This window comes from Oncorhynchus masou, chromosome 11 (genome assembly GCF_036934945.1).
Source record: "Oncorhynchus masou masou isolate Uvic2021 chromosome 11, UVic_Omas_1.1, whole genome shotgun sequence".
In the NCBI taxonomy this organism is placed as follows: domain Eukaryota; kingdom Metazoa; phylum Chordata; class Actinopteri; order Salmoniformes; family Salmonidae; genus Oncorhynchus; species Oncorhynchus masou.
This window is the reverse complement of record NC_088222.1, coordinates 58,391,610-58,413,860: the sequence shown is the minus strand read 5'-3', so window position 1 is coordinate 58,413,860 and position 22,251 is coordinate 58,391,610. Positions and strand designations below refer to the sequence as shown.

Sequence of the window (22,251 nt, the reverse complement as noted above, 5' to 3'; positions counted from 1 at the left end):
CTAGAACAGACACATTCCTCTCTAATACAGATCCCAGGTCAGTTTACATTAAACAAGCTGTCCTCTAGAACAGACACATTCCTCTCTAATACAGATCCCAGGTCAGTTTACATTAAACAAGCTGTCCTCTAGAACAGACACATTCCTCTCTAATACAGATCCCAGGTCAGTTTACGGTCAAACAAGCTGTCCTGTAGAACAGACACATTCCTCTCTAATACAGATCCCAGGTCAGTTTACATCAAACAACCTGTCCTCTAGAACATACTAGCACATAACGGTCTGAGAACCATATGTTTCTTAGAGCTAGGTTAGAGTGTGGTCTTCCTATGGTTATTTTGCATACAACCTTCCCACAACTTTCTGGGAATGGTGCAGGATAGTTGCTTGGCTTTTGGAAGATCCTCAGAACATTAAGGGAGCTTGAAACCCCCCCAGTATTTTTGTGGTATTTCATTACTTTAATTCCCATAAGTTCAAACATGGCTACATTTCATTTACATTTTTGTAGTGTTCTAGGAACGTTCTCCAACTGGTTTGACATGGTCAATGTTCTGAAATAGTTCAGAGACATTAAGATGCACACACTGGTTGAATCAATGTTGCTTCCATGTCATTTCATTGAAATTACGTTGAATTGACGTCTGTGCCCAGTGGGAATGTTCTTCTGTGGGGATTTCAGTACTTCAGCATGTTTCCTAATGGTTCTATTTAAAGTAATGTTCTCAAATCAATAAGAAACAACGTTCTTCAGTGGGGATTTCAGTACCTCGGCATAACTTTTTCTGCAGGTTTACTCATGGTTATATTTAAATTTATGTTCTAAGAAACAACGTTCTTCTGTGGGGATTTCAGTACTTTAGCATGTTTCCTAATGGTTCTATTTAAAGTAATGTTCTCAAATCAATAAGAAACAACGTTCTTCAGTGGGGATTTCAGTACCTCGGCATAACTTTTTCTGCAGGTTTACTCATGGTTATATTTAAAATTATGTTCTAAGAAACAACGTTCTTCTGTGGGGATTTCAGTACTTCAGCAGAACGTTTTCTGCACGCTTCTATTTACAGTAATGTTCTCAGAACATTAAGAAAACATTCCATAAAAACCACAAAATAACGTTTTCATAACGTTATTGAAAACATATACATTCTGTTCTGTCACAAAAAGAACCGATCCTCTTCTTGTTCAGTGTATTCAGGTGATATTAATGACTTTGTGTTTCCTTTGAAATAGGGTCCGTTTGAATTCACTACAATGAACAGCATTGTATGCGTAAATAAACATGGCATCCTCGTGGCGTAGTGGACTAATTCCATATAGAGATAGAAATATAGAAAGATAGGGAACAGAAAATCATAGGTTAATGCCTAAGCAAATTCATTTCCATGTGTCCTATCAGTGCTTGGAGCTCAAAACCGTTAACCCAAACTAAGCTAGCAGTGTTATTAAAAGTCTTATTGAAACATGTTCTCAGAACGTTATTTAATTACCTTCAAATAACCTAGAATTTCCATTCTCAGAACGTTAATAAAACCTTCCAGGAAAACTTTCAGGGAATCATAGTAAAACATTATCAGAACCTCGTTGAAACCTAAAAATGGATGTTCCCAGGACAGGTAAAATGATTCCCCTGTCAGGAAGCCATACGTTTCGTTCACAGCACCAATGGGAAACCAAACACGTACATTCCCACAACGTCCAAGGAACCAAATGTGCTAGTTGGGTCCTCTAACACAGATCCCAAGTGAGTTTACAATCAAACAAGCTGTCCTGTCCAACAGACACACTCCTCTTTAATACAGATACCAGGTTGGTTTAAACTGGGGCACCCAGTCTTGGTAAAAAAGCACTTAAAGACATGCTCTGGTACTTTGCTGACTCGTAAGTATTTTTGAAACCTGCAGCTTTGGGCTGTATGTGGCAATGTGTAGTTCATGCATGCATAATCTGTTAACAGAATTACTGACTTACTTCAATCAGCCACAAAGTACCTAGTTTGAAAGCAACTGTTTTCTGGAGGCTGTCCTATGCCATTTACCCCCACATGGGCCAGCCCCCTAGCAATTCTAGTTACTGCCTCTCGCCATTTGAGTGAGAGCTAGCAAGATGCACACAGTAGAGGAGAGAGCAATGACGTGGTGCACATATCCACACATTTGTGAAGTAGTGTACAATTTTCAGGGACCACTTTTGGCTCGTGCACTACTTTCAGAACTACTGGCTAAAAACTATTCAAAAGTACCAGAGAATATCTTTAACCAATAAAACATGACTCATTACAAAGGCAGTTAACTGCCTGAATGTCATGAGGCATGTCTAGGCATGTCTAATCCGAGGAGAACAGGCCAGGTTCATTATCTACTGGGCACACACTGTTTGAGTCAACATTGTTTCCATGAAATGCCGTAGAACCAACTTGGAATAGACGTTGAATTAATGTCTGGGCCCAGTGGGTAGGCACCAAACAGAAGAAAACGGATTGAAAAGGTAATGGACTACCAGGCTTGTCCACTAAGAAACGCTGATTTTTCTTTTCAAAATGGCTAAAACTACTGAACATGTCCCTGGGTTGGTGCTACCGGAGGTGAAACTTACGAGAGGTGGTCAATGTCCTCGGCCGGGAGCCTGGGCCGCACTGTGACCCGGTTGACCTCGTTGTGGAGGCCGTCCAATAGGAAACGCAGGAACTCCTGAGCGTCCTGCTGACTAGAGGAGAGAGAGAGACATTTCAAAAGCTTTCTTTTTTTTCAACCACAAAATAAGAAATGAAAATGAAAGATATTAACAGACATTAATGCCTTACTGGGAAAGGGAGAGAGAGCGAGATGCCATTTTTAATAGCTAACACTAATTTATGAACTTGCGCTCTCGTATGACCATAGAAATATAATTACTAGAACAGACTACAGCCCTTTTCTGAATTAACCTACTTGTATCCCACAAATTTGGGCGCGTATCTCTGGATCTGGGTCTTGAAGTCTGAGGGACTGATGGCCTCGCTGCTGACTGACGTCCATAGGGTCTGAGTGAGTTTGGCAAACTCTGTGTGTGAGAGAGAGAGAGAGAGAGAGAGAGAGAGAGAGAGAGAGACAGGGGAAAGAAAATGAGACCACTTTTAGAGCCCTTGTACTGTGAAGCAGAGGTCACATTGCAAGGGAGAGGAGCCATGTGAAGAATAACAAATCAGGTAGAAGACAGACGTTAGCTACTGATCAAATGTTAATAATTTCCAAACCGTGTGTGTGTGTGTGTGTGTGTGTGTGTGTGTGTGCTTGCGCAGAATAGCTCCTATAAATTTCAAATGAATTTATGACACAATCTGTCCAAGTATTAAGCATAGAGGTTATGTTCCACATTAGAGGTCAGTATTAGTGTCCCCAGGTGGTTCTGGAAATATTGTTAGGATGATAATTATGCAGCATCATCATAGATAGCTGCTTCTTTACACAGGGTTGTCCTCAGGGAAATAACAGATTATTGTTAAGTTTTATTACCAAATAGTCAACACTGACCCACTTCCAACCTTCTCAGAATGTGACAGCTGGTAACGTCCCAATGTTATTCTAACAATGAGCACTCTCCACTCAGGCTTAAGGAAAGTGCTCCTTGTTGGATCAGTAGTGTGCCTTACCCTCCATGAGAGCGGCCTTGGCCCTGCAGTTGTTGTTGAGGTCGGTGCGGTGCGTGTTCCTCAGACAGTAGTCCCTCAGGTCAGGGGTGTTGCTCAGACACTGCAGGATTGAGTTCATGAAACACTACACCAGGACAGAGAGCGAGAGGAGAGACGACATCAGATCCACTACAAACCAGACCAGGCATAAAGAAAGTGTAAAAACAGACTTGTGTTTGAAGTAATGGTTTACTCACTGTGTTGCCCAGGTTTCTCAGTCCCACCAGGCCTTGAGGACTCTTGGAGTTCTTTTGAGGCAAAGAAAAGAGAGACGCAGGTTAGAGCACAGCAGAAATCTTTCTTCACTAAGTCACACTATGGTACATACAAGAACATGGGACCAAACACGAGGTCACACTATGGTACATACAAGAACATGGGACCAAACACGAGGTCACACTATGGTACATACAAGAACATGGGACCAAACACGAGGTCACACTATGGTACATACAAGAACATGGGACCAAACACGAGGTCACACTATGGTACATACAAGAACATGGGACCAAACACGAGGTCACACTATGGTACATACAAGAACATGGGACCAAACACGAGGTCACACTATGGTACATACAAGAACATGGGACCAAACACGAGGTCACACTATGGTACATACAAGAACATGGGACCAAACACGAGGTCACACTATGGTACATACAAGAACATGGGACCAAACACGAGGTCACACTATGGTACATACAAGAACATGGGACCAAACACGAGGTCACACTGTGGTACATACAAGAACATGGGACCAAACACGAGGTCACACTATGGTACATACAAGAACATGGGACCAAACACGAGGTCACACTGTGGTACATACAAGAACATGGGACCAAACACGAGGTCACACTATGGTACATACAAGAACATGGGACCAAACACGAGGTCACACTATGGTACATACAAGAACATGGGACCAAACACGAGGTCACACTATGGTACATACAAGAACATGGGACAAAACACGAGGTCACACTATGGTACATACAAGAACATGGGACCAAACACGAGGTCACACTATGGTACATACAAGAACATGGGACCAAACACGAGGTCACACTATGGTACATACAAGAACATGGGACCAAACACGAGGTCACACTATGGTACATACAAGAACATGGGACCAAACACGAGGTCACACTATGGTACATACAAGAACATGGGACCAAACACGAGGTCACACTATGGTACATACAAGAACATGGGACCAAACACGAGGTCACACTATGGTACATACAAGAACATGGGACCAAACACGAGGTCACACTATGGTACATACAAGAACATGGGACCAAACACGAGGTCACACTGTGGTACATACAAGAACATGGGACCAAACACGAGGTCACACTATGGTACATACAAGAACATGGGACCAAACACGAGGTCACACTGTGGTACATACAAGAACATGGGACCAAACACGAGGTCACACTATGGTACATACAAGAACAAGGGACCAAACACGAGGTCACACTATGGTACATACAAGAACAAGGGACCAAATACGAGGTCACACTATGGTACATACAAGAACATGGGACCAAACACGAGGTCACACTATGGTACATACAAGAACATGGGACCAAACACGAGGTCACACTATGGTACATACAAGAACATGGGACCAAACACGAGGTCACACTATGGTACATACAAGAACATGGGACCAAACACGAGGTCACACTATGGTACATACAAGAACATGGGACCAAACACGAGGTCACCAGCCTGCTCTTGTGAGTCAGGGAATATAACCCTGAGTACTGAAGTGAGTGAGTACTGAAAGAAACTGGTGGTATTACTATTTACCCCCACGGAGTATTTGACTCTGTTGTGAAAACACGGACATTAAAAACTGGGTAGTTCGAGCCCTGAATGGTGATTGGCTGAAAGACGTGGTACATGACAAAACATTTATTTTTACTGCTCTAATTACGTTGGTAACCAGTTTATAACAGCAATAAGGGACCTCTGGGGTTTGTGGTATTTTGCCACGTCTAAGGGCTCTATCCAGGCACTCTGCTTTGCGCTGTGCGTAAGAACAGCCATTAGTCATGGTATATTGGCCATACACACCACACCCCCTCGGGCCTTATTGCTTAATTATACACAGTGCGTGAACTATATGGCCTTTGATGACAGTAGTGTACACTGACACGTTGGATGTTCACTGGAGTGGTGTAACGTTGTCTGAAGGGTACGGTATTACTACAGTAACACTACGGTGTAGGCACCTAGAGCTGGGATGAGAATAGTCGGCATACTGAACATATGACAGCGTCTGGCGGCGTATACCGCATTCCGCATGTGTGCGAGAGACTCACGGGTTGTCACCCTGATCACACATGACATAGTTTCACTGGAGGAATCTGCCACTGCTCTGCTAATCGTCGCCATTCCACAAAGTAACACCGCCACCTATCTATCGCATGGTGATGTCACAGACCCTTTTTTATTTGTATTTACCTTTATTTTACTAGGCAAGTCAGTTAAGAACAAATTCTTATTTACAATGACGGCCTAGGAACAGTGGGTTAACTGCCTTGTTCAGGGGCAGAACGACAGATTTTTACCTTGTCAGCTCGGGGATTCGATCTAGCAACCTATCAGTTACTGGCCCAACGCTCTAACCACTAGGCTGTGAAGGGAAATCTTTAAGCTGCAGCATACAATGACATTCTAGATGATTCTGTGCTTCCAGCTTTGTGGCAACAGTTTGGAGAAAGGCCTTTCCTGTTTCAGCACGACAATGCCCCTGTGCACAAAGTCTAACTTTACGGGAACCCACGAGACAGACCAGGTCTTCCTTGAATACTGGGTTATGAATACTGGGTTATGAATACTGGGTTATGAATACTGGGTTAAGCCATAAGCATATAGTTGCTTTACTGTATAAACTATAGACTTTTAATATAATTGTACATTAATCAATCAAATGTATTCATGAATCCCTTTCTTCATCAACAGGTCATAAAGTGCTATACAGAAACATAACATTTTAATAATTTAGCTGATGCTCTTATCCAAGCAACTTACAGTTAGTGCATTCATCCTAAGACAGCAAGGTGAGACAACCACATATCACAGTCGTAGTAAGCTACATAAACACCCCCCCCCCCCCACACACACACACACATCAGCCATAATGTGTTAACGCAATCTTCCCTGAATACTGGGTTACACCAGTTCTGGGTTAAGCAGGTTTAATGGATAATGTTGCTTTTCTGAGATAACTGCTACATGTAACCTACTGTATACAGTGTCCCCGTAATACACATTGCTGTAATAGAGGGACATTTCTGGGAATTGGAAATTCTTGGAAGTTACATATTAATATTAAATATTCCTCTAGTGTTCTAGCTAGGCTAGTCCAGATTGAAGTGGAGGGTTTGGTGAAAGTGCATCGGTACATCTGCTCACGAATGAAACACCTACGGGAGGCAGCACCCGCCTGACGCCACAGCTGACAGGCCTGGGGTGGCATCACACATGCATGTCGGTACAGTATAAACACAAACAGTCAGGCACACACAGGCCTAAAAGGAACATGCACTAACACACGCTGGGGCGGCAGCGTAGCCTAGTGGTTAGAGCGAAAGGTTGCAAGTTCGAATCCCCGAGCTGACAAGGTACAAATCTGTCGTTCTGCCCCTGAACAGGCAGTTAACCCACTGTTCCTAGGCCGTCATTAAAAATAAGAATTTGCTCTTAACTGACTTGCCTAGTAAAATAAAAAAATAAAATAAAAAGACACACACACTGTGAATGAAGTAGAAACAGCAGCCGGATGCATGTGAGTCAGTGACTATCTCCTGTCCCACCCCAAACCACTCCACATACTGTACAGTATGTAGCACCATAATGTCACTTCTCACACCCATACAGGTACCAAATTCCTCACACTTCTTTCTCAGAGTTCACTTTCCACTAGTAGAGCAGTGCAGGCACTGACTAAATTGATTGAGCTGGAGTGTGAGTGCTTTACATGGCCCTTCAGAGAGCGTGTCTGGGCCCACTCCTCATCGCTAGCTGAGACACATACACAGGTCAGTTTCTCACACCCTGGAAAAGCACCAGAGCCAGGGACACTGTTACAGTGATTACTGAGGAGAGGCCTGTAGAGAATGGGCTCTATTGGCATGTGGCTCACTCAGAACATGGAGGGGGGGATCCAACAATAAAGGGCCCTGATTGGCTAACGTCCCATCTGTTCTGAGGAGGCAGATATTCCATTGGTTGGCACAGGTTGAAAGTGTAAGAGTAGTGAGAACGCTGTGTTCTCCAACCTTGCTTTGCAGGACTAGTCACAGCCAAACAACTTGTGACTGGGCGCACACACACAAAACCCGCTTCATAGCTCTCTCATACACACACTCATACCCACATAAAGTTGGCATATGGTGCACCACCCAGCAGCCACAACACCGTAGGCGGACTGTACTGCCCATACCAATAAGACTAAAGACTGTGGTGGATAAAGAATTGATAACGTATTAGAACCATTGATAATGTTGTCAAAGCAGCAATAATGTTGCATTACGGTTATGCGATGGTTGTCACTGTGACGGTGCTGACTGAGGAACATTCTGCTCTCTAGATGTCCCTATAAAGGACATCCATATCTTTAGGCCCTCAGCCCATTCTGAGGACCCATGCACCCAGTCACCCACAGCTTACTGTACAGTACATGAGATAAGACGAGACGTTCTTGGAGACACATTCCTTTATCTATTGGTGTTCGTGCAACGTCGTAAAACAACATCACGCCCCTAATTGTTAGTGTGACACAGGCCAAATGGTGTTAACAGTGTTCTCGATACCCTAACGTGTGTTGAGGTTATGTAACAATAACCTGATTTTGCCTATCTTCACCCACAAGTGCTGATGGGACTTTCCTCTATCAACCAGGGAACACGGTGAGGTAAGACAGTGTTCTTGGTCAAGTGTATACTGCGGTACGTTTGACTTTGAAGGGCTAAGCCGCAGTCACTGATGGCAATGATTATGAATAGTGGTTTGTTTGGTGTTTCATTGCTAGGTTGTGTGTTGGACTTGACTGATAGGAGGACTGATAGACAGGGTGCTATCGGGCACTGTGAGCCTTTGGTTTGTCCACTAGGGGTCATACTGTCATTTACTCAGGGTTATTCATGTAAGGATTAATGAGCCGCTATTCACAAAGGGTCTCGGAGTAGGTGTGCTGATCTAGGATCAGTTCCCCCATGTCCATGTAATCGTATTCTGTATGATCTTAAAAGCAAAACTGATCCTAAATCAAAATCGTACTCCGATGCTTGATACATACGGCCCCTGTCTACGTTGTATGTTATACAGGCCTTTAGGCCATTATCCATATATTTAACAAAAAATACATTATTTCAAGAACGACTAAAGTACTGTGTAGTGTTAGTAGTCTGTGCCACATCAGATTATATTTTTCTTTAGGCCTAATTCTTCTCCTTTCAGTAGACTATAGTGCATGTTGCACTGGAGCTTCAGAAGGGAAAGGCACACATTAGTCCCCGTCACTAATTCTCTGTACTGTACAGTGTAGCCTACATTCAGGGCCAAAAAAGAACAGCTGGAACGGAAGAAACCTGGCCTATATTATGTGCATTTACGGCCAGCGGTGCACAAACTCCTACTTAGAGCAGTGGTTCCCAACCTTTTGCTGTTACTTCCCAGTGTAACCCAGGGGGTCCTGGTTGAGAAACGCTTGTGTACAGGATGCTCCGAGCTCTGTAAGAACTGCTAAACTGCAGATTATGTAACCAAATAAACTGCACGAGGTTACAGTAAATTGACAGGCAGGCAGCTGTTTCGAGCACTGTTTTCAGATGCCCGATGACTTGAACATAATGTGAAACTATTCCTATTGGATTGAAACGATTGCATTTATTAACAATGCAACAACCTTGAGCCTATATTGGCCTGTGTAGGATGACAACATTCCACCACACAAAAGTGTAATTCTATTATTTTATATTATCACGGGTGTCGAAATAACATGTAACTTTTTTTTGGAGAGGATGTAGGCTTGCCTATTCGACCTACAGGTGCCGAATTTAAGTTAGCCTTGCTTCACTTTTGCTTTGGCAAATCAATAACTAAGCCACGGACCCGTCAAGATTCCAAATTCCAACGTGAAAGTGTAGTTTAAAAGGGCTCAAGCTCTGAAGGCAATGTCATAACACATTTAATCTCTTGCTGACAGGGTAAAGTGACATTGTTATGTAAGTACGTAGACTATAGCTGCCAACATGATCCTTTCCTGAGGTTTATGTTGTTGATGGAAATGTCGCCTGTAACTAAAACAAATCTATCCGATGATAAATGTAAATATGAAATAGACCCATAAACCTAATATCAAAAATTGTCTGACAATATATTCGCTCAGTCACAATTTGGACAGCGGCTCCCTGAATATGCCTTTGCTTGCATACTGAATAGGCGCACTCACCTTGGCTTGATTAATAAGAAGACCCACAAATGTGGACACCAACATTGAGCGCGACATTGGAGGACTCTTCCTGCGCAGGTCAGTCTTTAGGAAGGGGAATGCGGTGACCGGCGGCTCCTCGGGCACGGTGACGGTGTACGAATGTCGCATACTAGGCATGATGGCGGTGTAGACTACGGTCTATACAGCAGACGATACAATCAATTAGAGGTGGCGATGCTGAAAAGTTGTCGACCGCGGGTGCAACAGTAGCTGGTCCCTGTGTAACGTGGTTGCACTTGGTAAGGAAAATGTTCCTCTCATCGAGGACAAGGTGTTCAATTCGAATCCTTCGAAACACTTTAATGATCAAATAAAACAGGCGTTGATGATCAATTGTCGCGATTTGCAGTCCGTCAGAAGTGAGACAACCCGATAGATCAGGTAGTCAAGCCTATATACTAGCCTTTATTTATAAATAAACAGTAACATATAGGCCCCAACCGGCACTTCGCCTACCAGAATAACATTAGACCCCAAACTCAATCTGGAATATCACTGCCTGCAGACTGAGGCCGATTCGGTTGTATAAGGTTCCACCTCTCTCAGTGTGGGTTGAATAAATTAGAGTCGGTGTGCAGTGCCCTTTCGTTTTACTACACAGCACACGCCCCCTCGGACTCAATAGACGTCACGAAGTATCTCATGCTTGTCGAGACGTCAAACGGCAGAGGACGAGACGTTCTCCCCATTCAGAGGAGGATGATATATCCGTCCGTCTATAATAATATATGCAATTTAGCTAACGCTTTTACCCAAAGCTACTTACTGTCATGCGTACATTTTTACGGCTGGCGGTATCTCTACATAGATCAATTTATCCATCCATATATTTTTATACTTTTCCTTACAGCATTGGCTTCTTTCACCTTGACATGTGAATTTAGCTTGACAATATAATGCATAATATCAGTGTAATGTCATAAGTAAAACCTATAACATGGTATGACAAGCATTATGTCATGCGTATGGCATTATGTCAATCAAAAGCAACAGTTGGCCCAAGCTCAAGCATTGCCATGCGTTTCTCTAGAATATTGTGAATGAATGACAAAACTGAGTCGCATTCACTAAAGATCAAACAGCGCGAAACATGGAGGGATCTGACCAATAAGAAACGTTGTTTTCATTTTCCGTTATAGAACGTGTTGCTACTGTGTACAGTAATGAATACGACTCTGGGGTACAGCAATGTAACACATTACCCAATCAAACCTATATTCACGATATATATCTCGATTTAAGTGTTCTCTAAATAAGCTTTTTGTACAATTAAAGGTAAAACACACTGCATTGCAAATAGTCAGCAATAATATAATACATTCAAGGATTGTAAAATTATACCTAGGCTAAATATGTGCCTTCCACAACCATAAGACCCACTAATGATTTAATTATTTTATAAAAATAGATTAATCTGTCTTTTTTGAAATAATCACTGATCTGGCATTCAAGTCTGTCTATTAAAATGCCCTTTTTGTAAAAAAATAATTTTAAAAAATGAACAGAACCATGCATAATGCACACTGGGGGAAATGGCCAAAATATCATAACATGGTATTTAAAAATGGTTTGACAGTATTTTATGGTTTTGAAAAATAAAACTCCTACATTTGCTTTATGAGTAATACATGACCCTAGGGTGGCAACACATACATTCTAAGTCATTTCTATGAGTCTTTCTCCATTCTGATTGTTTTATACTGTTCAATTCAACCCAAAATAATTTCCTGCATTTTCATAATTTCCTGCACTCATTTCAGATAATTTCCACACTGTCACATAGGGCTGCAAAATATAGAGGCCTTATTTGTAACCCAAATGTTGCAATTGCGATTTGACGTGCGATTTACATGAAAATGTGTGTGAACTGTTGGAATCATGGAAATATGTTAATTCTAATTCTATAGTTAGAATATAAATAATTGTGGGCACTTTGAATACAGTGCTGTTTGACATGACAACAAATTAAAATACCAGGAAGGAGTTATTGTGACAGGGTAGGAACCAAAGTGTTGGTCAGTGTTTCCTAGGGGACCCTATAATCTGTGGCTACATTAAATGTTTCTTCATGCAGCCAAAATACACTGCTCAAAAAAATAAAGGGAACACTAAAATAACACATCCTAGATCTGAATGAATTAAATATTCTTATTAAATACTTTTTTCTTTACATAGTTGAATGTGCTGACAACAAAAATCACGCAAAAATTATCAACACATGGAGGTCTGGATTTGGAGTCACACTCAAAGTGGAAAACTACACTACAGGTTGATCCAACTTTGATGTAATGTCCTTAAAACAAGTCAAAATGAGGCTCAGTAGTGTGTGTGGCCTCCACATGCCTGTATGACCTCCCTACAACGCCTGGGCATGCTCCTGATGAGGTGGCGGATGGTCTCCTGAGGGATCTCCTCCCAGACCTGGACTAAAGCATCCGCCAACTCCTGGACAGTCTGTGGTGCAACGTGGCGTTGGTGGATGGAGCGAGACATGATGTCCCAGATGTGCTCAATTGGATTCAGGTCTGGGGAACGGGCGGGCCAGTCCATAGCATCAATGCCTTCCTCTTGCAGGAACTGCTGACACACTCCAGCCACATGAGGTCTAGCATTGTCTTGCATTAGGAGGAACCCAGGGCCAACCGCACCAGCATATGGTCTCACAAGGGGTCTGAGGATCTCATCTCGGTACCTAATGGCAGTCAGGCTACCTCTGGCGAGCACATGGAGGGCTGTGTGGCCCCCCAAAGAAATGCCACCCCACACCATGACTGACCCACCGCCAAACCGGTCATGCTGGAGGATGTTGCAGGCAGCAGAACGTTCTCCACGGTGTCTCCAGACTCTGTCATGTCTGTCACATGTGCTCAGTGTGAACCTGCTTTCATTTGTGAAGAGCACAGGGCGCCAGTGGCGAATTTGCGAATCTTGGTGTTCTCTGGCAAATGCCAAACGTCCTGCACGGTGTTGGGCTGAAAGCATAACCCCCACCTGTGGACATCGGGCCCTCATACCACCCTCATGGAGTCTGTTTCTGACCGTTTGAGCAGACACATGCACATTTGTGGCCTGCTGGAGGTCATTTTGCAGGGTTCTGGCAGTGTTCCTCCTGCTCCTCCTTGCACAAAGGCGGAGGTAGCGGTCCTGCTGCTGGATTGTTGCCCTCCTACGGCCTCCTCCACGTCTCCTGATGTCCTGGCCTGTCTCCTGGTAGTGCCTCCATGCTCTAGACTCTACGCTGACACACACAGCTAACCTTCTTTCCACAGCTCGCATTGATGTGCCATCCTGGATGAGCTGCACTACCTGAGCCACTTGTGTGGGTTGTAGACTCCGTCTCATGCTACCATTAGAGTGAAAGCACCGCCAGCTTTCAAAAGTGACCGAAACATCAGCCAAGAAGCATAGGAACTGAGATGTGGTCTGTGGTCACCACCTGCAGAACCACTCCTTTATTGGGGGTATCTTGCTAATTGCCTATAATTTCCACCTGTTGTCTTCCATTTGCACAACAGCATGTGAAATGTATTGTCAATCAGTGTTGCTTCCTAAGTGGACAGTTTGATTTCACAGAAGTGTGATTGACTTGGAGTTACATTGTGTTGTTTAAGTGTTCCCTTTATTTTTTTGAGCAGTGTATTTATGCTTGGGAGGATGAAATGTAAAGTATGCTATTATTTTTTACAAATTTTTTAGGTGGTTTGACACTTTATTCAGAAGGTAATGAAATTAGATGGGGAGACAGGCAAATGGGAGAAACCGTGGGAAGGTCAGAAGCACGGATTGATCACTATTCTCCGGTGGAAAGTTGTAGCAGGTTGCCTAGTGGTTAGAGCATTGGGCCAGTAACCAAAAGGTTGCTAGATCAAATCCCCGAGCTGACAAGGTAAAAATGTCATTCTGCCCCTGAACAAGGCAGTTAACCCACTGTTCCTCGGCCATCATTGTAAATAAGACCTACACCAAGTGTCATACTCTTTCCACAGAGGGCCGAGTGTCTGTGGGTTTTCGCTCCCCCTTGTACTTGATTGATGAATTAAGGTCAATAATTAGTAAAGAACTCCCCTCGCCGGTTGTGTAAGTCGTAATTGAAAGGTAAAACCTGCAGACACCTCCATGGAATGAGTTTGACACACCTGCACGACACCAATGCTCTGCACAGGAAATACTAATATTAATGGCAGTCGGTAACCAAATCATAGATTGCAGTCTCCTTGTCCATAGACTGCTTCCAAGGCAAGGACACACATTTTGGTGAACTCTCTTTAAAATATAGCTTGTGGCCTCTCGGCTGGCGTGGCGGTCTAGGGCAGTGCTTGCTGTGCCACCAGAGACTCTGGGTTTGAGCCCAGGCTCTGTCGCAGCCGGCCGCGACCGGGAGATCCATGGGGCGAAGCACAATTGGCCTAGCGTCGTCCGGGTTAGGCAGAGTTTGGCCGGTAGGGATATTCTTGTCTCATCGCAGTGCATGCTAACCAGGTCGACAAGTGCACGGTGTTTCCTCCGACACATTGGTGCGGCTGGCTTCCGGGTTGGATGCGCGCTGTGTTAAGAAGCAGTGCGGCTTGGTTGGGTTGTGTATTGGAGGACGCATGGCTTTTGACCTTCGTCTCTCCCAAGCCCGTATGGGAGTTGTAGCGATGAGACAATATAGTAGCTACTAACAATTGGATACTATGAAATTGGGGAGAAAAGGGGGTGAAAATTATTTTTTTAAAGGGCTGGAATAAAATCTTGCTCTTCAGAATGGTTGTCCACCCCTGATCTGTTTCCCAACTGCTGGGTGTTTGAAAATGTTCTTGTTATAACAATTAATTCATCAAAATCACCCAACCGTGAAGACAAATCTAATGTATATTAATATTTAGGTGGTTAATGCCAACGAGTTGAAGATTCTTGCCATCATCTGACTCTACATAGAAAAAATATGATGAGCTTAGGAGTTGTGAGTCCCCCTACCATCTCTGCCAAGCATGTGTACAATACTAAAATGTCAAAATATATATTTGAGGTCTGGAGCATTTAATATGCAGGACCTAATATGTAGGATTTATTCAAAACTGCCCATGAATGGCTGCAGAAATACATAGCCTGATAGAATTCATTTTCAAAGAGTAGTCATATCAGATGTCAAATATGTGATTAGTGGCAAAATTGGGAAGAAGCAGAATACAATAATGTCAGTGTGGGGAATAACATTAGTATTCTTGCTGACAAGCACATTAATTACCCTTTATTTTAGCCCATTGTTAAGAACAAGAATTGTTCCATTGATCAGACTAAATAAAGTACATTGCTAATAAAAAATATCATAACCAAATGATGTTTATTTTCATTATCTCCCCTCTAGAATCAAACGTACACTTTTGGGTTCACAATAACTTTGACAAAATTATGTTCCTAGTAACAAATCAGGTCACCCTAGCAAACTTCCCAGCTACAACACACTGTATGTAGCTGTCTTTTATCTGTCACAGCCTGCCAATCGTCAAAACGAGGGGACTGCAAGTGTGGATTAAATCGACTTTTGTACATGCTGTCAAAAGGCTGCATTCTGCAATAGGACCCGGAGTAACAGCAACCTAATTGTGTTGGCACCATTGTACATAAAACAGCGCTACCGTGCTGCTCTTTTTACAGTTGTATAAAGTCAACGGAGAACGTTCTCTCCATTCAGCTCCACTCTGATCTTGAGGGGCGGTTTTTTTAAACGCTCATTTAACCCCCGAGATCCCGTATTTAACAAGACCAATCATATGCTTCAATGTGCCGCGGTTCACAGTGCTGTGACAAGACAAGACAATGATCGAGGTTCCGCTCATGATGTAAAATTGAAGTCACAGATGCTACGATGTCAAAACAATATGGAGCACAGTTGAAAAGTTAACACACTACACAAATGGACTCATTAGAAAAACAAAAGCAGTACTTTTCGTTGCGTGATATATGAGGTGTGGCGTGCGAGAGTCAATAGCGTGTGTCTCACGGCCAATGAGTGAGTTAGCAGCTCTGTAATAATTTTAGCCAATTTGGATCTATTTTGTAGCTAATTAACAAGGTAGACCAGTTGACTTGTTATAAACACGCCCTTCTGTCCGTCTGCAACAGTTTGAACAGAATGCTGGCCTGTCCATTTGGTTCAGATGTTGAAATGTCGAGTGGCCATCCGTATTTCTCCGAATGAGAACGACTTGCCAATTCGTTATATAGTTGTGTTTTATGCTTTAACACAGACTAGACAAATAATAACAGTATTTGGCTAAAATGCCGCATGCAATAAACTGAGCATTAATTTTCAGGAATTAATGTTCATTGATACTCCCGTTTTTGTAGGTTCTGGTCTGCGCGCAATTTGAGTCTCGGTGTGTTTCGGAATTCATATGACTGATTTTGTTGGACCCTTACCTGAAATGCAATTAGTGAGTTCAAACCACTTGTCAGAAAGGAAGAAGTGATCTCTCATCTTGGTTGTTGTGAGGGGCTTGGTGTGTGTGTGTGTTCATGGAAAGGTGCACCCGGACAGAGACCTGTATATAATGGGGAGATGCTCATGTCTCCACCCTAACAACGGGAGTCGTTGTCCAAACAGCGGGAAGGCAGGATACAAGTATAGGTCCAAAATAAGCCCATAGAAACACATTGGGTTTATTTTGGACAGAGTTAGGCGAGAGTAAAATCAATACAGGCATCAAATATCGCACAATAAAACATTAAAATTAATTCTATATATCACCCAGCCATACACTCAATCGTTATTGTAAGAACTACGATAAGTCAGGAAAGTAAGGAAGCAGATATTTTAACACTGTTGAGTGTGTCTTACACTTGTCATTGAGTGACAGTGATTGAATGTGAAAAGGCTGCACAGCCCTTAGCCATGGTTTATTGGCCATATACACCTTCTTGGGCCTTATTGCTTAAATAGAACACACCGCCTAAGGGCTGTTCTTAGCATGACGCAACGTGCCTGAACAAAGCCCGAGCAGTGGTATATTGGCCATATATCAAGACAGGTGTGCCAAGCTTGTAGCGTCATACCCCAAAAGACTCAAGGCTGTAATCATTGCCAAAGGTGCTTCAACAAAGTACAGAGTAAAAGGGTCTGATTACATTTACATAAGTTATCTATATTTTTTATTCATTTGCAAAAATGTCTAAAGGCCTGTTTTTGCTTTGTCATTATGGGGTATTGTGTGTAGATTGATGGGGGGGGGGGGGGCACTGTATGCCAAACATTTACTCCACTATCACCCTTTCAGTGAGGTATCTGTGTACATCAGAGATGTGTAAAACAGAATTGGTTTTAATAGTGGGAACCAGTTATCGAGATTTATCGGCACATCTCCGTATGGAGCGCAGTTCACAACGCATGCATCATCTGGTAACCTTTTTCCTTGTGACAGGTACATTTGCTGCACCATAGTCTCTGCTACAGTAATATCAAATTGCATCCAAAATAGATAATCCTGTTCAAGATATGTATATCGATGTCCTACCCCTTTCAGGTACAGTGGGGCAAAAAATGATTTAGTCAGCCACCAATTGTGCATGTTCTCCCACTTAAAAAGATGAGAGGCCTGTAATTTTCATCATAGGTACACTTCAACTATGACAGACAAAATGAAAAAAAAATACAGAAAATCACATTGTAGGATCTTTAATGAATTTATTTGCAAATTATGGTGGAAAATAAGTATTTGGTCACCTACAAACAAGCAAGATTTCTGGCTCTCACAGACCTGTAACTTCTTCTTTAAGAGGCTCCTCTATCCTCCACTCATTACCTGTATTAATGGCACCTGTTTGAACTTGTTATCAGTATAAAAGATACCTGTCGACAACCTCAAACAGTCACACTCCAAACTCCACTAAGGCCAAGACCAAAGAGCTGTCAAAGGACACCAGAAACAAAATTGTAGACCTGCACCAGACTGGGAAGACTGAATCTGCAATAGGTAAGCAGCCTGGTTTGAAGAAATCAACTGTGGGAGCAATTATTAGGAAATGGAAGACATACAAGACCACTGATAATCTCCCTCGATCTGGGGCTCCACGCAAGATCTCATCCCGTGGGGTCAAAATGATCACAAGAACGGTGAGCAAAAATCCCAGAACCACACGGGGGGACCTAGTGAATGACCTGCAATGACACTTTCTGTCGTTTCCCCAAGGTGTCTGCAGCATTGTGACGTATTTGTAGGCATATCATTGGAAGATTGACCATAAGAGACTACATTTACCAGGTGTCCGCTTGGTGATCTCCGTCGAAATTATTGCGCAATCTCCAGCTGCGTGCACTTTTCCATTTGTTTCAGAGGAGAAAGGCAACTGCCACGAATGATTTATCATTGAATAGATATGTGAAAAACACCTTGAGGATTGATTCTAAACAACGTTTGCCATGTTTCTGTCGGTATTATGGAGTTAATTTGGAAAAAAGTTTGGCGCTGTAATGACTGAATTTTCTGTTTTTTTTCTTAGCTAAACGTGATGAACAAAACGGAGCGATTTCTCCTACACAAATAATCTTCTTTGAAAAACTGAACATTTGCTATCTAACAGAGTCTCCTCATTGAAAACATCCGAAGTTCTTCAAAGGTAAATTATTTTATTTGAATGCTTTTCTTGTTTGTGAAAATGTTACCTACTGAATGCTAGGCTAATGCTATGCTAGCTATCAATACCTCTTACACAAATGCTTGTGTAGCGATGGTTGAAAAGCATATTTTGAAAATCTGAGATGACAGTGTTGTTAACAAAAGGCTAAGCTTGTGAGTGAATATATTTCTTTCATTTCATTTGCGATTTTCATGAATAGTTAACGTTGCGTTATGCTAATGAGCTTGAGGCTATGATTACACTCCCGGATACGGGATTGCTCAACGCTAGAGGTTAATGAATATGATGTCAGTTCGGTTGTCATCTGAGACATTCTCATCAATGATAAAATGACAAATTCTACAATGGAAAGTCTACACATCAGAGTTATCGGATTCACATGGAATTGTTGTTCAATTTAAAATGTTAGAATAAGAAATTATTCGTGATGGGATGAAATGTGATTTTCGCTTCTAAAATGTGAGATTTGGGATTTCATAAGATAGGGCTCTGCTTAATCAGTGGCCCGCCCCTGTGAAGGGACATGGGCTATAAAACGTTTCAAACACGCCCTCCTCTCCCTTCCTATATAAAGCCCTGAACGACAATATAAACTCCTGTTCCGAGGACTTGAGGACGACGGTCCTATGTCAAAATGGTTCAGATAATAACTACAGAACGAAGCCAACATCAGCGTGAGCTTTGGTTGCGAATGGTATGAACTTTTAACTCTTATTCACTACAGAAGTGATACCTCCAAGCCGTTGAGTTAGCAACAGCCGCTGCAAACGAGGGTTAGGAAGGAACAGACAGAGTATCCCGTCTACCACACAACGACATTACTACAACGTATTCAATTTACCAGCAGAGACAATCTTCAAAAGAACTCGGGCAACACATTCTTCCATCTACCACCAACCTACCGAAGCTCAGCTCAGAGTAAATATTTATTGCATTTTCCTTTTCCAAATGGGCGGTAATTTAGAATGCATAAGATACTGTATTTACGATAGCACAGCTTCGCCCTTTGTTCCTCAGTCTTCCCGCTCTTTCACTCAAACCCAGCCCTTTTCTTTTGTGTCACCAGCTGTCATATCTGTTCCGCCCGCTAGGGACGTTTTCCTTTATGACGTCATTTGTAATCAAGTTATGATTTAATCATGTGTAAATCTGTGTGATTAGTTAGGTATTTAGTAAATAAATAATTAAACCCAATTTTGTTTTGCTGATTGAACTTGTTAGCCAGGGTTCGTGCAGATAACCAAGAACTTACAACTTTCAGATGAGACTGAATTAAGATGACGATTAATATTGACTGCTATTGATGTAAAATATTACCAGGTCTTTAAGAGTTTATTCGGAAGATAACAGCTCTATAAGTATTATTTTGTGGTGCCCGACTCTCTAGTTAATTATATTTACATGATTAGCTCAATCGGGTAATATTAATTATGGAGAAATTAATTTATAGAATAGCATGTCATATCACTTAATCCGGCATAGCCAAAGACACAACAATATATATATATATTCACACAGAATACTCACCATGTGGTCATGCTGGAGAGCGGTGCAAACCCATCACCTGGTGATATTTGTTGGGGTGTGGCTTAAGTCACAATTATTCTACAGTATTTTAATGTGTGTGTTTCGGTAGGTATCTCCAATGGTGGGGCAGCATTTATCTTTTAGAAATATGTAAAAACAAAAAAATAAAATAAAAAAACTACCAATTAGATCAGTACAGAGGCTTGCAAAAGTATTCACCCCCTTGGCATTTTTCCTATTTTGTTGCCTTACAACCTGGAATTAAAATATTTTTAATATTCATTTGATTTACACAACATGCCTACCGCTTTGAAGATGCAAAATTGTTGTTGTTTTTTATTGTGAAACAAACAAGAAATAAGACATAAAAAACAGAAAACTTGAGCATAACTATTCACCCCCTACAGTCAACACTTTGCCACCTTTTGCAGCAATTTCAGCTGCAAGTCTCTTGGGGTATGTCTCTATAAGCTTGGCACATCTAGCCACTGGGAGTTTTGCCCTTTCAAGGCAAAACTGCTCCAGCTCCTTTAAGTTGGATGGGTTCTCTGGTGTACAGCAATCTTCAAGTCATATCACAGATTCTCAATTGGATTGAGGTCTGGGCTTTGACTAGGCCATTACAAGACATTTAAATATTTCCCCTTAAACCACTTGAGTGTTGCTTTAGGTGTATGCTTAGGGTCATTGTCCTGCTGGACGGTGAATCTCCGTCCCAGTTTCAAATCTCTGGAAGAATGAAACAGGCCTCCCTCAATAATTTTCCTGTATTGAGCACCATCCATCACTCCTTCAATTGTGACCAGTTTCCCAGTCCCTGACACTGAAAAACATGGATGGTGTTCTCGGGGTGATGAGAGATGTTGGGTTTGCACCAGACATAGCGTTTTCCTTGATGGCCAAAAAGCTCAATTTTAGCCGTATCTGACCAGAGTACCTTCTTCCATATATTTGGGGAGTCTCCCACATGCCTTTTGGCAAACACCAAACATGTTTGCTTATTTTCTTCTTTAAGCAATGGCTTTTTTTCTGGCCACTCTTCCACAAAGCCCAGCTCTGTGGAGTGTACGGCTTAAAATGGTCCTATGGACAGATACTCCAATCTCTGCTGTGGAGCTTCGCAGCTCCTTCAGGGTTATCTTTGGTCTCTTTGATGCCTCTGATTATTGCCCTCCTTGCCTGGTCCATGAGTTTTGGTGGGTGGCCCTCTCTTGTCAGGTTTGTTGTGGTGCCATATTCTTTCTATTTTTTAATAAGTGGCTTAATGGTGTTCCTTGGGATGTTCAAAGTTTCTGATATTTCTTTTTTATAACCCAACCCTGATCTGTACTTCTCCACAACTTTGTCCCTGACCTGTTTGGAGAGCTCCTTGGTCTTCATGGTGCCCCTTGCTTAGTGGTGTTGCGGACGCTGGGGCCTTTCAGAACATGTATATATATACTGATCTTAATTAGAGGCTTCATAGCAAAGGGGGTGACTACATATGCACGCACCATTTTTCCGTTTGTTTTATTTTTTAAAGTTATTTTCAGATGATCATTTGAATCAGCCGTGTAGTGCTAGGGCAAAAACTACAATGTGCGCCCCTTTGGGCCTCCAGGACCAGGATTAAGAAACACTGAGTTAATATATTAATAAGAAAGAGTTCCAAACCTCTCTGCCTATCAGCTAGTTTTCAGTTTTCCACTCAGACCACACCCAGACAGTCCTAGCCAAATTCTTGCTTGAGAAATTGCTCTTTGCTAAGAAGCCATTTGTTTATTTTTTACCATTTTAATTTAAAAAAAAAATCACAGTAAGTTACTTAATTGTTAGGCAGAAATGGTTTGATAGTCAGATAAAAATGGCTGCAGAGGATCTTTAAAAATGTTTTTTTTTTTTCCCCTTCGATTGAATTTGAGCATATCGTGATGTA

At 42.2% G+C, this 22,251-nt stretch overlaps 1 protein-coding gene across 4 annotated transcripts in view; it reads right to left on the bottom strand.

Moving 5' to 3' along the window:
- The window catches only part of LOC135548882 (ubiquitin carboxyl-terminal hydrolase 2-like), a 42,629-nt gene that overhangs the window by 10,049 nt on the left and 10,329 nt on the right, over nt 1-22,251 (bottom strand). For 3 of the 4 annotated variants that reach the window (XM_064978941.1, XM_064978943.1, XM_064978942.1), the window contains 4 exons: nt 3,868-3,918; nt 3,632-3,755; nt 2,931-3,042; nt 2,596-2,706 (listed from right to left, as the gene is read on the bottom strand). In XM_064978941.1, the coding sequence (XP_064835013.1) occupies nt 2,596-2,706; nt 2,931-3,042; nt 3,632-3,755; nt 3,868-3,918 (398 nt within the window). Of the gene's footprint in view, nt 1-2,595; nt 2,707-2,930; nt 3,043-3,631; nt 3,756-3,867; nt 3,919-10,148; nt 10,731-22,251 lie in introns of those variants that run through there. The other variant, XM_064978944.1, reaches the window with a different exon arrangement.